Source organism: Rhamphochromis sp. 'chilingali', assembly GCF_963969265.1.
Source record: "Rhamphochromis sp. 'chilingali' genome assembly, chromosome: 1".
Taxonomy (NCBI): Eukaryota; Metazoa; Chordata; class Actinopteri; order Cichliformes; family Cichlidae; genus Rhamphochromis; species Rhamphochromis sp. 'chilingali'.
Window position 1 is genome coordinate 69,888,083 of NC_137929.1, and position 18,483 is coordinate 69,906,565.

General features: G+C 42.5%; 1 protein-coding gene across 1 annotated transcript; it reads left to right on the forward strand.

Moving 5' to 3' along the window:
• Positions 1-467: 467 nt before the first annotated feature.
• On the forward strand, positions 468-18,483 carry LOC308410030 (uncharacterized protein; the record flags this gene model as incomplete). The annotated part of the gene is made up of 6 exons (XM_080903102.1): positions 468-542; positions 2,332-2,373; positions 2,462-2,731; positions 2,820-3,009; positions 3,968-4,159; positions 18,432-18,483. The coding sequence occupies exons 1-6, from the start codon at positions 506-508 to the stop codon at positions 18,481-18,483; spliced, it is 783 nt and encodes a 260-aa protein (XP_080759228.1). The 5' UTR covers positions 468-505.

Consider the following 18,483-nt stretch of genomic DNA (forward strand, 5'->3'; position numbering starts at 1 on the left):
TTACTTTTAAAATATTGTAACTCAGTTACTTTGTTAAAGAAGTAACTACTAAGTGTAACTAATTACTTTTTGAAAGTAACTTGGCCAACACTGCTGATGTTGACCTCTCCCAGTTTGAGTTCTGACTCACTGTCCAATCAAAGCTCTTTGTTTCTCTCCTCACTTTCTTCCAACAAAGTTTAAGAACGGCTCATGTTGAACCATCTTGATCACATCACTGTAAACTTGTCAGTAATTTTGTCTCCAGTTTTATTTATATTGTGCCAAATCACAACCTCAAGGTCCAGGAAGAAAACCTGGAGACTAATCAACTGTGGGCTGTGTTTGGGAGGCCTGTGCTGTCTGAGCATGATGCTGGATATTGGTTAACTTTCACCTGTGTGTATCTAGGACAGCTTTTATTGTGGCGGTGCCTCCTGTCAGAGTGCTACAGCTTCCTGTTGAGAGTCTCCTGAGAGGAGGGTGAGGTCCGAGGCAGTGAGGAGCTCTAAACGGGACTGTGAGGATGAAAATGAGGCTGCTGTCTGTGATCCTGCTGCACGGTAAGAAGAATTTCTCACCTCTGATCGAACACACACTCTGAAGGAGCTGATTTTTCAGTGTGTGTGTCTCCTTTACACACAGAGATGTTTGCAGGGTGTCAGGATGTGTGTTCAGCCTCTCTTTGCTTGAACCTTTTGAAAGTTTCTAAAATAACACAGGTGTGGTGGACAGGGGGGTTGTTCCTCTGGGTTTCTTACCTGGATCAGAGTGTGTGTTAATAACTCTAAACTCTGTTAGAGAGTCTGCAAACTTTGAGCTCATCCACATGTAAATGCTCGTTTAGAGCAGTGAGCACAGAGTTTGGAAAAACTTCTTAAAGAGAGAAGGTTGTCATAAACTCTGCTTTTTTATAAAGTCTTTATGCATCAGAGCTGTGTGCCTTTATTTGACTACATGTGCTTTGTTACCGTTTACAGGCTTTATTGATCAGCACCTCCTGTGACAGTGCTGGAGATCGATTTTGTGCATTTTATGTAAAAAGACTCTGTTTTTTTTATTTTTCAAAGGGGAAAGTCTGCACGTTCATGTGGGCACAAGCCTGTTCATGTCAGGGTGATGTGTGGGTGGGATTGAGAGTTTCTAATGAAAAGGACACAGAAAGAGAAAGTGAAGGATGAGACCGTTACACTGCTAATCCAGACGACTCTCCACTAGCCTGCACTTGTCAAAACTGGCATCTTACACCATGAAACTGTTCTTACACTGTTGTTTTATAACCTGTTCAAAACACTGACATGAGTCCACTATCAGATAAGATCATTTGTAATCTTCACTGTTTCTGTGCTGTGATGAAACCTGACTGAAACTCTTCAAATAAACCATTCCTCTGCAGATGATCTGTTAGCTGTGTGACAACTACTCTTTGACATGAAAGGACGGTTGGATACTGGCGTATGATTGGCTAAGACTGCTGGGTCTAGATTCTTTGTCGTGGTTCTGTTTTTTGTTTTTTAATTGATGGTTCTTAGTTATTTTTGCAACTCTGTGATTTCCTAGCCTTTAGGTTTTTTCTCCTTGCCTCCCTTGTGTTCCTTGTGTAGTGCCATTATGATGCTTAATTCTACCAAATCAATGTTTATCCTTGGCCAACAGTGTCAGGGATCCCTCAATGCTGCCTCGGGTCCACTATTCCTCAGTCTGAAAGCTCTGTGCAGTGACCACCCCCCACTTCCACTTCTGCAAATACTCCAGTAAAAGATGAAGCACTGAAGAAACTTCTTTACCCAATAAAAGTAAAAAAGTACAGACTGTGAAGTGAATTTTAAGAAAATAAAAAGTAGCTCCAGGAACTGAACCTTTAAATTAATTAAACTTTACTCCCTTTATGCTCGCTCCTCTTCAGCAGGGCTAGCTAGATGCTGAAGTAGTATCACTTATTGTCCCGCCCACTTTTACCACTTAAGCACAGTAACAAAGTATCTGTACTTTGGTAATGCCCACCTCTGTTGATAAATCATGCAGGGTTTATGCAATCTTTTTTTTTTTTGCACACCCTATAAGAGAATGAAGCTCGTACACCAGGGGTGTCAAACTCCAGCCTCGAGGGCCGGTGTCCTGCAGGTTTTATATCTCACCCTGGGTCAACACACCTGACACCAATGATTATTTTATTACCAGGCCTCTGCAGAACTTCAAGACATGTTGAGGATGTTTTAGCTATTTAAATCAGCTGTGTTAGATCAAGGACACGTCTGAAACCTGCAGAACACAAGGCTTGGAGTTCCCCACCCCTGTAGTACACAGTCACACTTTCTCTGACCTTCAGTGACCTCTGTCCTCCTGTTGCAGGTGTGTGTGTGCTGCATCTCTCTGCACTGACTGTTTCTGCAGGTGAGTCGATGGAAGTGAAAACCATCAGTGAGACTCCAACAAGAACACAAATACATTTACTCTGTCTGTGTATCTGTCTGCCCTTCAGTCTCTCTGAGTGTAACTCCAGATTACAAGCAGTTCTTCAGTGGTGGTGCTCTAGCGATTCTGTCTTGTGATGATGATGATGAACAAAGAGTTGATGGATGGACAGTGAAGAGGACCAGAGGAGGAGTCACTGAGAGATGTGGAGCAGCTGAAGGCCTTGTTCTTAAACGTTCTCAGTGTCAACTCAAGTTGCGTAACCCCTCTGATGGAGCTTACTTCTGTGAAAGCTCATCTGGGCAGCGTAGTGATGAAGTCAACATCACTGTTTCAGGTACAGATGTTCCAGCTGTGTCTGTATGACTCTGTGTGTTGGTGGAAGTCTGTCTCTGTATCACTCTGTTTGTGTCTCTGTTGGTCAGCTGGTTCCCTGATCCTGGACATCCCTTCATCTCCTGTGTGGACAGGAAGTAATGTGACTCTGCTCTGTCAAAGCAGAGACGGTGAACCGGTGAAGTCTTATTTCTATAAAGATGGGAAGATAATTGGATCTGATTCTAAAGACAATTTGACTCTCACTAATGTTCAGAAGTCTGATGAAGGTCTCTACTCGTGCTCCACTGAGGTTCATACAGATACTCATAAAAGCAGGCTGACAGTCAGAGGTCAGTGCAATGATCTTTCTTATTCAACCTCTTTTCCTGGACTTTAGTAGAAATGTCATAGAGATCAATGAAAGGTGGTAGGTTATATCTTACTTTATCGATACATGTTCTCTTAATGTATTCAGGTCACATAAACAGAGCAGCCAGAGAAAATTATCCCATCATTACAAAGGTTGGAATATTAAAGAAGGAACAAAGAAGTCCATCTTCACTGTGGTGGCACAAAACCTCTATTTGACCTTAAAACTCTGCTGGATTCACTAAAGAGACTCAGTGTCAGGTTGTGACTGACAGATGTGAACATTAGTTTCTTTTCAGGCCCATGTTTCTCTTTCAAGAGGAGAATATTTAATATAAATATAAATGTGAGTCACTAAGGTTTAACCACAGAGAAAAGCACATCTTATAGCTGCTGTGAAAGATGCAGGGAGTCTGTTTGGAATGAGACCATCTCCTCTGCTGATCGGGCCCACCACAGTTGACACACCTGTCCATTGGTATTGTAGGCAGGCTTGCAGTCATGTGTGTGAGGACAGTATAGGAGAGGACTCAGGATAGGCAGAATCCCTCGATCCAATCGTCTGCAGTTGATCCTGATCTAACTCGTTTATTCTATAATGCTGATTTCTGTCTGCGGTCTTGGGATGAATATGAGAGAAGAAGATGGGTACGCCCAGACCATCACTGCACTCCTCTCCATCCTGTGCCTGATAAAGTCCATAAATAAAGACTTTCATGACAGATAGTCTCAGTGTATCCTCAGTGTAACCTGAAGATCCTTTCTTTAGTCTTTCAAGAATTCAGACAGCTCTGTCTATCAGTGAGGAAGCTTCCACAGACTACTGGAACTGATGAGCTGACCAGATAATAAACTGACTGAACCATCTTTGTCATTGTTCCGGCAGATCCTTCTACTGTAAAACCTACCACTACCACTACCACTACTACTACTACTACTACTACTACTACTACTACAACCACAACCACTCGTCGTCGCTCTTCTGGCCCTCCTCTCACTGCCTCCATCGTGTCAGGTCTGGTTTCTGTGGTTCTCCTGGTTCTGGTTTGAGTTCTGCTCCTTTGGAGGAAGCTAAAAGGTAAGAAGTGTGTCAGCTGAGTCACAGAGCACATACACCTGTGTGTTAGGGAAGGTCAAAGGTCACCAGATCCGAGCTGAAATTGCTGATGTTTGTCTTTGAAGAGGAAAGTGAGGACGCACTCTGCCTTATGGAGGACCTTCATCCTACTGTCTCATCATTGCCCCCCCCCTGAAGCTCCAGTAACCAGTATAAAAGGGGGTGTGTCTTCAGAGTGTCAGCTTTGCTGTTGTATCTTTACTGCTGGGCCTGGGATTTTACATGTTTTGTCTTATTATGCAACACTTTGTGGTTGTTTTTAAAAGTGCTTTTAACCCTTCAAGACCTACCAATGAACTAATTCTGCCAGAGCTTTTCTTTATATTTTTACATGCTGCCATTTTGGGGAGCATTTCAAGTTACTGTACACCAATACAACCATTATAGCCCAGATTTTAATAATATGTATGCATTAAGTGCATAGTAATTACATAAATTGCAAAAAAAGTGCAACAAACTACAAAAAAACAGAAAATCGCTTTTTTTTTGTTAACATATATTTCTAGTTAGAGAGATTTAAGAGGCTTATTCCTCAAAACTGTAAATACAAAAAAGTTGCACAAAATAGTTTCCCATCACAGGAAATTTATTTTATTAAGTGTCTTCATAGTTTTATTTTTGAAGTACGCCAATTTTTATATACTGCAGGAAAAACGAAAATAAGTATTATAATGCAGATTTGCAAAAAAATAGTTTATTTTGATGCATATGCTATTTCCAGCAGTACAATTCTAAGCATCCCAGAAACGACACAGAAGTCATAAAGTCAAACATAACTTTTAAAAACACCAGTATAGGCTTAGAAGGGCCTGATGGTAACAAACTACATTTCTGCGAAAATGACGTCACTTCTGGTTTCGGGCAGGTCACGGCGGATATGCGATAGTTCGCGCTGATGAACGTAGGAAGTGTTACGAACAGCTGATCGGATCGGCAAAGCATGTTTCTGGGATATTATGTTTTTGTTGCTGCAAGTGCTTTTTATGCAATTTTTGCAAAGCTATAGGACAAGCTGATGTAAGTACAACTCCTCCGGTTTCATATGCAAAAAAAAAAATTGCGCTATTTTACATGGTTGCAGTGCTACTGGGATTTAAAAATAGTTATGCAAAACGGAGCATGCCCACTCTGACTGGCTTTTTAAGGGTTAAGTAAAATATTTTTGGATGTTTAAAGGTTTTCCTGCAGCTCTGCAATGACTTGTATTTTCAGACATGACAGCTGTGACTGTGTGTGTATTACACAGGTTTTGCGCTGTAATAATGAACTATTAAAGTTTCTCACCACAAACACATTAATGTCTGAGTCTTTGTTCAAGATTGCTGGAGAGCAGCTGGTCTCCAAGCACAGCACCATGACAGGGTGGCAGTCAGTAGAAAATGTGGAGATCAGGGAAATATTTTACTGCTACTATTCATAACCATCATCATTACCATTACATTAATTATCATTTCATCAAAGCATTTATTCAGTAAATTACACATGTTCTTAGTTAAGATTATTACACCAATCACAGAGAGCTTCTGTCTAGTAAAAGGTTAGAAGCATCAACGGGCGGGGTGAGTCTGAGTGCGTTGGAGGTTGAGACACACACACAAACAGTAGTTAGACTCATATTTAGGTAAGAGTTCAAATAATAGTTTGCAAAAGCTTGTGACTGCAAAACTGTGTCTGCCTAAGGGACAGTTTGTTCCAGGAGATGAGCGAGAGTTAGAAGATTAATAGGAAGCACCTGGCCTCGAGACGGAGAAGATGTACTTTTAAATGTGTCAAAAGTCATCAACAGAACATTTGCATATCCATGTATTGTATCTGCTTTGACGCATGAGGGGGCGTCATAAATAATACCCTGATGTTATAAAAACAACTGCTTGTGTATCATTGGGCGGAGATCGATGCTGTCGGTATGCAGTGTTCATCTCCCCACGCGTGTGTTCATTGTTTGACCGAAGCTCTTCTGGACCATAGTAGTTTTTGTGCTCACCCTCAATATTTGAACTCTATTAGAAACATTAGAAGACGTTTCTGATCATCAATGGGCTGATATGTGATTAAGACAGTTAAATGAATGTTATGCTATCACTGATAAGAATGAAATAAATCGTGATATACAGCAACAGATTGATTGCGATTTTGCATTCTGACCAGTTGAGGCCAATTTTAACCGCCCATTGAACCTCATCATTAAAAGGTAAAATGTTGCATCTTTTGGTCTGGTTTTAGTTTCTGGAGAGTGCTAACGTTCTTGATGTGTTGATGTTGGGCACTGAGGAGGACTGAATACGATAAAAAAACAAAACACACATTGTAAATATGATACTCACTAAGATCATTTCTTTTAACCTTGACTGATCTTTTCAATTTAAAATGTCCTTAATTAACTAGTTTCAAATAGAAGCTCAAGTAACCACTATAAAAGCAGGGAGTGTGTATTTGGAGAGTTTGCTGTGCTACTTTCCTTTTTAAAAGTTTTCCTTCAGCTCTGCACTGACTTATTACCTGACATTACCAGAGTTGGGCAGTACTGCAATCCAGTAAAGTGTAAAGCAAGGGATTACTATGGCAAAAAAGTAATTAAATTACATACTGCTTGAAGGTATTCCACTGAGACCCATTGTTAGCAGCATGAACTCAGCCACTTACAACATTTCAAAACACCTTGCTACAACCAACTTCACCCCCGAACAGAATGGCACACTGTTAGACCTCTGCCTTACCTCCACAATATTTCAAATATAACGAGGTTTTCTACAGACACGAACATGGATGTGCCATAGGCTCCCTGGCGTCACCTACTGTAGCCAACCTTTACATGGAGGAAGTGGAAAGAAAGTCTCTTGGCTTTTTAAAAAGGAGAGTACCTAGCCACTGGTACAGATATGTAGACGACACCTGGGTCATAATTGTTGGAGTTGTCATTGTTGTCATTAAAACTGTAAATCTTCTCCCAAACTGCATGTTCGGATATTTTCTTCACGTGAGGAAACTTGTCTCCTGGGGTGACAAACAGAAGTCTTTATCACTGTAATAATAATAATGATAGATTGCATTTATAAAGCGCTTTTCTATACACTCAAAGCTTTTTCCAATTCCACTATTCATTCACTCTCACATTCACACACAATGACTACAAGAGAACACGTGACCATGGATGAACAGCTGTTCCTACCAAGGTCCATTCACACAGTATATCGCAACCAAGCCAGACAAATTTGGGATCAGGTTCTGGATGGCCACGAATTTGGAGACCAAATATGTCTGCAGTGCATTTCCTTACTTGGCAAATGACCCCAGTCGTCAGAAGGGAGAGAGGTAGGCAGAGAATGTGGTCATGAAACTGATGGAGCCATTTTTGGATGATGGGAGAAATGTCACAATGGACAATTTATTCACCTCACTGTCGCTCAGACTGCTGCAGAGCAAACATTACTGGGCACGGTGAATAAAGTCTGCTGTTCTGGGAATCCATCCTACCTGACAAACCATCCTACCCGTTGTTTCTGTGCATGCGCACAACACGAAATTAAGTGTTAAACCCTCCTACCTTTGTGAATGTGACCTACAAGCATACTTTCACAGCTAAAATTCAGTGGCAAATCATCCTACCTTTGCCACAACACCTAGAATAGCACAGTGGGGGGGACTGTGGAGAAGGAAAACGAACTCAACAACTTCTTCAACAGGTTTGACCAGCCCACAACCCCCCCACCCTCACCCTCACCTTTACTACAGAGTCCTCTCCCCACTCTCCTACCTCCCTCGCTTCCCCCCCTTCCTGACACCATGACACCCCCCTCCTCCAATCCCTCTCTCAGCAGCAAGACATCTTCTCCCCCTCCCCTCCTCCCAAACATCTCCCAATGTGACAGTGGATCAGGTCAGGAGACAACTGAGGAAGCTTCGCCCCAGAAAGGCAGCAGGCCCAGACAAGGTGTGTCCTAGGATGCTAAAGGCGTGTGCTGCTGAACTTGGGGAGCCGCTACAACGAGTCTTCAATCTCAGTCTGCGACTGGGGAGAGTGCCCGCCCTATGGAAGACATCCTGCATCGTCCCGGTCCCCAAAAGGAACCGGCCCAATGAGCTGAATGACTTCCGACCGGTGGCACTGACATCACATCTTATGAAGACTCTAGAGCGGCTCTTCCTCAACCTCCTCCGACCACAGGTACAACATGCCCAGGACCCACTACAGTTCGCCTACAAGGCGGATGTCGGAGTGGAGGATGCCATCCTGTACCTCCTGCATAGAGCCCACTCACACCTGGATGGGGGAAAAGGCACGGTCAGGATCCTGTTTCTTGACTTTTCCAGTGCCTTTAATACCATCCGGCCCTGTATGCTTTAGGAAAAACTGAACAGGATGGAGGTGGACCCTCCGACTACCTCACCGACAGGCCACAGTACGTCAGACTGAAGGACATCACGTCTGACACTGTGGTCAGCAGCACAGGAGCACCCACACAAACACGAGCAAATCTAAGATGCAACACTTTTTAAAAATTTCCACTTTTAAATTTTGGGACACAAAATAAGTAACGCGCTACTCGCAACAAATCTCAGAGATCCATGTTCATTGATCAAAGGTAAGAAACCTAGTTTGAAATAAGAGTGAACCAACAGAATAAATTGTCAGGTGTATCTTTAAGGTAACAAGCATGTTGCGAGTTCATTTATGAAGCCTTCATCACTTGGTTAAAGATTGTTAGAGTTTATTCACTGTTGTAAAGGGTATAATTTACGTATATAATATACGTAAAGGTAAATTAAAGGGTATAATTTAATATGATAAATCATGAATGAACCTGCTCCTTAAAAAAGTGCGTGTTACACTGACATGTTTCCAGTGTTGGGTAAGTTACTTTAAATTAGTAACTTAGTTACATTACTAGTTACTTCTATCAAAAGTAACTCAGTTACTTCAAGTTACTCGTTACTTTCAAAGTAACTAGTTACTAGGGAAAGTAACTTTGGTTTTACTCAGAATTCTCTTGTTTATGTGTTGCTTCCGTAACTGGATACCCAGCAAGATTGCCAGTCTTCTTGCTTGCTTACTTGCCACAAGTGCACTGTGCCACCTACCAATAGAAAGGAAAAGATAATGTGCACATTTCCACGAGAGAAATCCCACGCCTGATTCTATCCTAGCCTGCTTTTTACATCCAACACAAAAACTGCAGTCGTGGTGCTTTCGATTGTACTCAGAACTCGGGAATTCTGCCTTCTGAATAGGAAGATGTAGGTAACACCAGACTGCAGATGAGCTGCATACAGAGCTGGACTGGGACAAAAAAATCGTCCCGGGCATTTTGACTAGAGACTGGCCCACCATTATAGGAAAAATCATAAAGCCTTTGAATGAAAATAAACACTGTTGTGACAGTGATGTACACTGTTCTGACGGTATATATGCATCAATCTATCAATTGTTTGTTGTAAGACTCAGATAATTATTTTTTTAAAAGTGAGACATTTTAAATGAGAATAAGAAAGTATGTCTTTGTGCCCCCCTCTCCCTGTTAATGCCCTACCTGGCCCCCTGGCAACACTTTGCTAGACCCGCCCCTGCACAGTTACCAGCTGTCAGCTGCTTAGAAAAGCATCCTGGTGTTATTTGTCTCTCAGAAACAGTTCATAACTTCAACTCATCCATGTCACCTAAAAGGTAAACCTGTTTCTCCATCACCTGTTCAGCTCTGATGATTCAGTAAGGACATCTCCTGGTTTCATCTTCATGTTTCCCTCTCACCAGATAACCAAACCGACATCATGACCAGCAGCTTTGCAGCTGTGGCTCCAGCAAACATCAGCTGATACTAGAAATTAATATTAAATAAATTCTAACATCAGCTGATCAAGCTTAAACGTGCTGCTGTTGTTTAGCGCGACATCCGCTGGTTTCCTCTTTCTGGCGCAAAGTGGGCGATAAACAAACAAGAGAGAAAAGCCGATCAGCTGATCATTGATCAGTTTAATGATTGAAGTAGAAACAGGAGAGGCAGGGGGAGAGAATCAGAGAAGAGGCAGCTGTGCAGCGTAACGACAGAATAACTCCAGCTTTGTGTCTTTTTCATTCTAGCTGAAGTACGGGACAAACTGTTCCTTTTCACCTCAATAAGAAATGCGTAATATTTTCTCTGAATACGAGACGATTCCGTTTTTTACGGGACGGTTGGCAACTCTAATAATTAACCTTATGAACAAAATAAAGTTCAACATCAGTAACATAGCACCACCCAGCTGTATAGAAACTCCATCATGCTAGCTAGCACGCAGTATGAAAAAGTCAGCACAACGAAAATAAACTCCACCTAAACTTGGTTCATATCTGACCCAGAGAGACTGCAGGTCATAACTTCTTACCTGAAGTTCAGTTCACCTGACACTCTCGGACCAGCGGCCGCTTCGGGTCTCTCCTCTTGCCTCCCCTTTCTCTCATCCACCTGCTGGCCTCCACCACTTGCTAATGTTACTGAATCTGTGGAAGCTCCGCGATGCCACCACACGAAGTAACGAATAACGACCCTATCTAAATCCCAGTAACGAGTAACGCGTTCCTGGTTTTGGCATAATAACTAGTTACTGTGCTCGTTACCACAATAATAACGTAGTTATTGTAACGCGTTACTTAATAACGCGTTAGTCCCAACACTTCATGTTTCACTGTTAAATAAACTTCGTAGGTTTCTGACTGCTCTGACACTTGCATTACTATAATGTGGTGTAATTAAATAACCTATAAATAGCTTGTTGTGAGCTGACATGCTTTTTTAAAATTCTGGATTGCTTTCATGTTGCAATGGTAGGTAATCTTATCGATGCAACAGTCTGTCTTGATATCTCACTAACATGAGCAATGCTAACTAGTGTATGAATAATCATAGAGATGTTGATAACTGCCTGCAGTTCTTCCCATATTGGAAAGAAATAGAAAAAACCTATAAAAGACTTGCATCAGATTTGACTTACTTCATATAGTGAATCATAAAAGGCTTATATGATTTAGTCATATACAGGGGGATCACACTCCTCAGCCTCCCTGGGAAAGTCTATGCCAGGGTGCTGGAAAGGAGAGTTCGTCCGCTAGTCAAACCTCGGATACAGGAGGAACAATGCGGTTTTCGTCCTGGTCGCGGAACACTGGACCAGCTCTTTATCCTCTCCAGGATACTTGAGGGTGCATGGGAGTTTGTCCAACCAGTCTACATGTGTTTTGTCGACTTGGAGAAGGCATTCGACCGTGTCCCTCGGGGTGTCCTGTGGGAGGTGTTGTGGGAGTATGGGGTGTCTGGCCCATTGCTACGGGCCATTCGATCTCTATACAACCGTTGCAGGAGCTTGGTTCGCATTGCCGGCAATAAGTCGGACTCGTTCCCGGTGGGTGATGGGCTCCGCCAGGGCTGCCCTTTGTCTCCGGTTCTGTTCATAATTTTTATGGACAGGATTTCTAGGCGCAGCCAAGTGGCGGAGGGCTTTCGCTTTGGTGGCCTCAGAATCTCATCTCTGCTTTTTGCGGATGATGTGGTTCTGTTGGCTTCATCAGGTGAGGGCCTCCAGCTCGCACTGGAACGGTTCGCAGCCGAGTGTGAAGCAGCGGGAATGAGGATCAGCACCTCCAAATCTGAGGCCATGGTTCTCAGCCGGAAAAGGGTGGAGTGCCCACTCCGGGTCGGGGATGAGTTCCTGCCCCAAGTGGAGGAGTTCAAGTATCTCGGGGTCTTGTTCGTGAGTGATGGGAGAAGGGAGCCGGAGATCGACAGACGGATTGGGGCTGCAGCTGCAGTAATGCAGACGCTGCACCGGTCCGTCGTGGTGAAGAGGGAGCTGAGTGTAAAAGCGAAGCTCTCAATTTACCGGTCGATCTACGTCCCTACCCTCACCTATGGCCACGAGCTGTGGGTAGTGACCGAAAGAACGAGATCGCGGATACAAGCGGCAGAAATACAAGCGGCAGAAATGAGCTTCCTCCGAAGGGTGGCTGGCCTCTCCCTTAGAGATAGGGTGAGAAGTTCGGCCATCCGGGAGGGGCTCAGAGTAGAGCAGCTGCTGCTCCACATCGAAAGGAGCCAGCTGAGGTGGTTCGGGCATCTGACAAGGATGCCCCCTGGGCGCCTCCTGGGTGAGGTGTTCCAGGCATGTCCCACCGGGAGGAGGCCCCGGGGCAGACCCAGGACACGCTGGAGAGATTATATCTCTCGGCTGGCCTGGGAACGCCTTGGTGTTCCCCCGGATAAGCTGGAGGAGGTGGCTGGGGAGAGGGAGGTCTGGGCCTCTTTGCTTAGGCTGCTGCCCCCGCGACCCGGCCCCGGATAAAGCGGATGAAGATGGATGGATGGATGATTTAGTCATGAAAGTGGCCACTTTCATATGTTGTCTAAAACATACAAGTTTCATTTACATAATTTTTCAAGGGATCTTATATCTGTTTTCACTCTTGCATGCTTTTCATACAAGTTTCACACAAGACAGATACAAACTTTATAAGACATATATATTTTTCCATATGGGTCATGTGCCATGACTACGACACATGAATAAATACATATGAAATACATTTTTTTAAATAATTGTTTATTTTTTCACTGCATATCAAGATGCATAAGAAAGTTGTATCCTACCCAGGGAAAATCTCTGTCGTGTTCCGCACTTGGACACCTTCTCCACAAGACGTTGGATGAAACTAGATGGATTAATAATATCATTGATCCCTGTAGGGAAATTCCTCTCTGCATATAACCTATTCAATCTGTGAAGCAATTGGCAGCCACCAATCTAGCACCCAGCGAGACTGGCACAGGTGTATATCTAGGGCAGCTTTTATTGTGGCGGTGCCTCTTGTCAGAGTGGTACAGCTTCCTGTTGAGAGTCTCCTGAGAGGAGGGTGAGGTCCGAAGCAGTGAGGAGCTCTGTAACGGGACTGTGAGGATGAAAATGAGGCTGCTGTCTGTGATCCTGCTGCACGGTAAGAAGAATTTCTCACCTCTGATCCATCACACACTGAAGGAGCAGCTTTTTCAGTGTGTGTGTCTCCTTTACACACAGAGATGTTGGCAGTGTGTCAGGATGTGTGTTCAGCCTCTGTGTGCTTGGATTTTCTGAAAGTTTCTAAAATTTAACAGGTGTGGTGAACAGCGGGGAACATTGCTCACAAGTCTTTATGCATCAGAGCTGTGTGCCTTTATTTCTATTGATTTCTATTTTTGACTTACTGTTTAGAGGCTTCATTGACCAGCACCTCCATCTGACGGTGCTGGAGATCGTTTTGGTGTATTTTATATTTAAAAAAAATTGTTTTGTTTTGTTTTTCAAAGGGGAAAGTCTGCACGTTCATGTGGACACAAGCCTGTTCATGATACGAGTCAGGGTGATGCGGGGGTGGGATTGACAGTTTCTAATGAAAAGGACACAGAAAGAGAAAGAGAAGGATGAGACCGTTACACTAGTCTGTACTTGTCAAAACTGGCATCTTACACCATGAAACTGTTCTTACACTGTTGTTTTATAACCCGTTCAAAACACTGACATGAGTCCACTATCAGATAAGATCATTTGTAACCTTCAATGTTTCTGTGCTGTGATGAAACCTGAATGAAACTCTTCCAATAAGCCATTCCTCCACAGATGTTCAGTTAGCTGTTTGACAACTACTCTTTCAAGGATTTTAGCTATGAAAGGAAGGTTGGAGATTGGCCTATAATTGATCTCACCATCTAGATTTATAGACTACAGCAGGAAGGACTTCCTTAAGCTTTCTTCATGGCAGCCAGGTTGAATCAGTCTGAGGGACGAGGAGCTCTGCTGCCTCAGCAGTAAGGATGGTAATGGTCTTCCATGTTGAAGAGCAGTTTGTTCAGTGACCTCTGACCCTCACTGGCTCAAGAAATACTAAATAACTCATTACAGCACTGCAAGCTAACCTGTTTATTCTGCACTAAACTACCCATGATTTTCACATATTACTGAAAGTACATAAAATAAGCAGTGTACGGAATACATGTACGCCGTTACGTATTTCAAATACAAAATATGAGTAACTGTATTCCGTTACAGTTACCGTTTAAATAGGTGGTATTTGGAATACAGTTACTTTGTTGAAATAAATGGATTATTGGTATTTTCCTGTTTCATATTGTGGCGGGTCAGGACTGTTTGGGTTTTGTTTGACAGCTACATTCTGTTGTTCTAGGCGGCAGCGTTACGGTTGCCGTGGTTATAGGGTGATGCGCTCTCTCTGCGACTGTGTTTTTCCTGGGAGAGAGAGAGGCTTTTTGTTGTTGTTGTTGTGCTAAGCTAACAGGCAGAGTGTTACAGGCATTGCCCTAAACGATGTAGCCTCATGGGCAGTGTAGTCCGTGCTGCAGGGAGAATGGACCGCCATACACGTTATGTGTCTGTGAGCGAGGGAGGGAGAGAAAGGAGAGTGGAAAATTAGTTCTCATCGAGCAGAAATGGGAGCTCTTCTCCTTCCTTCAAGCTATCGTCCAATACCCCTTATTAATGTAGACCTTAAAATAATCTGCAAAGCTCTCTCAAAAAGATTACAGAAAATTACGCCCCTTTTAATTCATCCTGACCAAACTGGTTTGATGAAAGGTAGGCACTCATCAACAAATACACGTAGATTACTTAATTTAATAGACTACTCATGCAGTAAAAACATTGAAACCATAATATTTTCTTTAGATGCGGAAAAAGCATTTGACAGAGTTAACTGGAAATTTCTATTTGCAACTTTACACAAATTTGGTTTTGGATCCTCTTTCATAAACTGGTTAAAAATATTATATAATTCCCCAACAGCTTGTGTCAGAACAAATGACCAGACATCCTCCAGCTTCTCTCTCCTGAGGGGCACCAGGCAGGGATGCCCACTCTCCCCTTCACTGTTTGCAATTTTTATTGAGCCACTAGCAGCAGCAATCAGACAGAATTCAGTAATTAAGGGCATAAAATGTAAGAATGTAGAACATAAAATCAGCCTTTATGCGGATGATGTGTTACTTTTTCTCCAAAACTCAAACCAATCTCTCTGGGGTAATTGAATTGATAAATTCCTTCTCAAGTGTTTCAGATTATTCAATTAACTGGTCATAATCAACAGTTCTTCCGATTAATTGCTCCTTCCATAATTCTTCTCCTTCCCCACTGCAATGTGGAAATATAAAATATTTAGGTATTAATGTCTCCCCTAAACTTTCAGAATTAACTAAATTAAACCACATCCCACTTTTAAAGACAGTAGAAGGCGACCTGGGTAGATGGAAATCTTTACCCATATCACTCATGGGAAGGGTCGCCGCTATAAAAATGATGGTCTTGCCAAAAATGAACTATTTAGTTTCAATGATCCCAAATAAGCCATCACAAGATTGGTTCAGATCTCTAGACTCGTATATTTCTAAATTCCTTTGGAAAGATAAGCCCCCACGTATCAGCTTAAAAACACTACAAAGGACCAAGGATAAAGGAGGATTAGATCTGCCTAACTTTAATCACTATTTTTTAGCCAACAGGCTTCAGTTCATCTCTAGATGGTTTAAACACACCCTCTTAGATGAACCTTGGATAGATGTAGAACAGGCACTATGTAATAACCTAGAAATTTGAGACCTACCATTTATCAGCTCAAACATCAAACGACATGAATGCTTTAAAAGCATCAACATCAGCTCTTCTCTGACAGCATGGTGGGAGTTTCTAAAAACGACAGAGTCTTCATTAATCCAAAGCAAACGTACACCTATCTGGAACAACCCTGACATATTACAAAACAATAATATGATAAACATTTCAGATTGGAGTGGTAAAGGAATTAAATACTTGGAACATATATTGGAAGGAACAGACTTTATTTCGTTTGACAGACTAGTTACACAATATGGGATCAACAAGATCCCATATTGTGTAACTGTTATCTACTGCTAGCTAGTTTATTGTGATGGTGCTGTATTTATTATGTTGCTCTTTGTTGTTTGCTTTCTCTTCTGTTTGTTTTTTCTCCATACAGGTGATCCAGGTGTTTTGTTTGTTTTTCTTTCATTCTTCCCCCCTTTCTCACCGTCTCTTCTCTCCTCTGGTTTTCTTTCTCTCCCTCTCTTTCTTTCATTCTTTCTCCCTGTCCTATCCCACAGTCATGTCTGTCCCGTTTGTAGCAACCGAAAATAAAATAAATACATAATTATAATAAAGGTCAATCAAATGGACCAATATGGCAAGGCCATGATGATCCACTTGGTAAAATAAATCCGCTTGGCATCTTTCTTGGCCTTAAGACAACAATTCTGATGGCTAAAGATCCAAAAAAAAAGAAAAAAAAAGAAACGGGAGCTGGAAGCATGTAAATATAATAATAACCACTGCAGCCAAGAAGAGAGCCTGACGAGCCCAGTTGTAAGTAAGCTATTAAGACTCGACTGTACACCGTGTTCGTGTTTTCCTCCGAAACAATAAGTTCAGTTGGAGCAGTCTTTCAACGCCTCTCTCTGTCTAAAACAAAGTTGACCCAGACAACAAAGTTAATCTATTTTTCGGCTACGAGCCCGACACGGCACCCGACGTATTAGCCAGAGGTCCCTTTACTACGGTTCAAGCCATGCACCTGTTTTATATATGCGCTGAATAGTTTTCTATACCAGATCGCTGCAAAAAGTGCAGCCTAACCTAATGTCCACCTACTGTTACTCATGTATATTAAGATTTAAACATCTATTTTGTATTGGTATGGCGAGTAGCCTTCAGTAATAGTAATATATCTCACAGCAATAGTACATTCATGCAGTTATAAAACGCATGATAATATATAAAGTAATCCAAAGTACTCAGAATACATTACTCACATTGAGTAACATAATGGAATACGTTACAAAATACATTTTTGGGGCATGCATTTTTCTAATCTGTAGTGGAATACATTTTAAGAGTAACCTTCCCAACACTGGATTTAAGTATAATTTACTTTGTTTGACAACATGAAAGATCTTCACATACAGGTCCAATATGTGATTAAAGTCATGGCTTGTTTACATTTCCAGTTCATGACATCACACTAAGCAGTCCTTCTCTTTAAATCTAAGCTCTCTACGGCCTCTCATGTGCTTCTTTCTTATCTTTCTCCATCTCTGAGTGACGTTAGCTCTCTTTCTTTCCTCTCTTTGAAATACAGCAGCTGGACCGTTAACTGTAACACACTGTGAGACAAACTGCACACAAACAGTTTGTGTGTTTGCTGATGTTTGTTGTGGTCATAGAAACGCTGCATTTGAAATGACCTGACATATAATAAACCGTTACTCCCTTTATGCTCACTCCTCTTCAGCAGGGCTAGCTAGATGCTGAAGTAGTGTGACTTACTGCCCCGCCCACTTTTACCACTTAAGCACAGTAACAAAGTATTTTTACTTTGGTAATGCCCACCTCTGTTGATGAATCATGCAGGATTCATGCAGTTTTTTTTGTACGCACTATAAGAGAATGAAGCTCGTACACCAGGGGTGTCAAACTCCAGGCCTCGAGAGCTGGTGTCCTGCAGGTTTTTGATTCCCCCCTGGGTAAACACACCTGAATCCGATGATTAGTTCATTACCAGGCCTCTGGAGAACTTCAAGATATCTTGAGGAAGTTACTTAGCTGTTTAAATCAGCTGTGTTAGATCAAGGACACTAGGTCTCAAGGCCTGAGTTCCCCACCCCCGTAGTACACCCTCACATTTTTTGTCTGACCTTCAGTGACCTCTGACCTTCAGTGACCTCTGTCCTCCTGTTGCAGGTGTGTGTGTGCTGCATCTCTCTGCACTGACTGTTTCTGCAGGTGAGTCGATGGAAGTGAAAACCATCAGTGAGACTCCAACAAGAACACAAATACATTTACTCTGTCTGTGTATCTGTCTGAGTGTAACTCCAGATCACAAGCAGTTCTTCAGTGGTGGTGCTCTAGCGATTCTGACTTGTGTTGATGGTGATGGAAAAACAGTTGATGAATGGACAGTGAAGAGGACCACAGGAGCACTCACTGAGAGGTGTGGAGCAGCTGAAGGCCTTGTTATTATAAAGTCTCTGTGTCAACTCAAGTTGCGTAACCCCTCTGATGGAGCTTACTTCTGTGAAAGCTCATCTGGGCAGCGTAGTGATGAAGTCAACATCATTGTTTCAGGTACAGATGTTCCAGCTGTGTCTGTATGACTCTGTGTGTTGGTGGAAGTATGTCTCTGTATCACTCTGTTTGTGTCTCTGTTGGTCAGCTGGTTCTCTGATCCTGAAGGCCCCTTCATTTCCTGTGTGGACAGGAAGTAA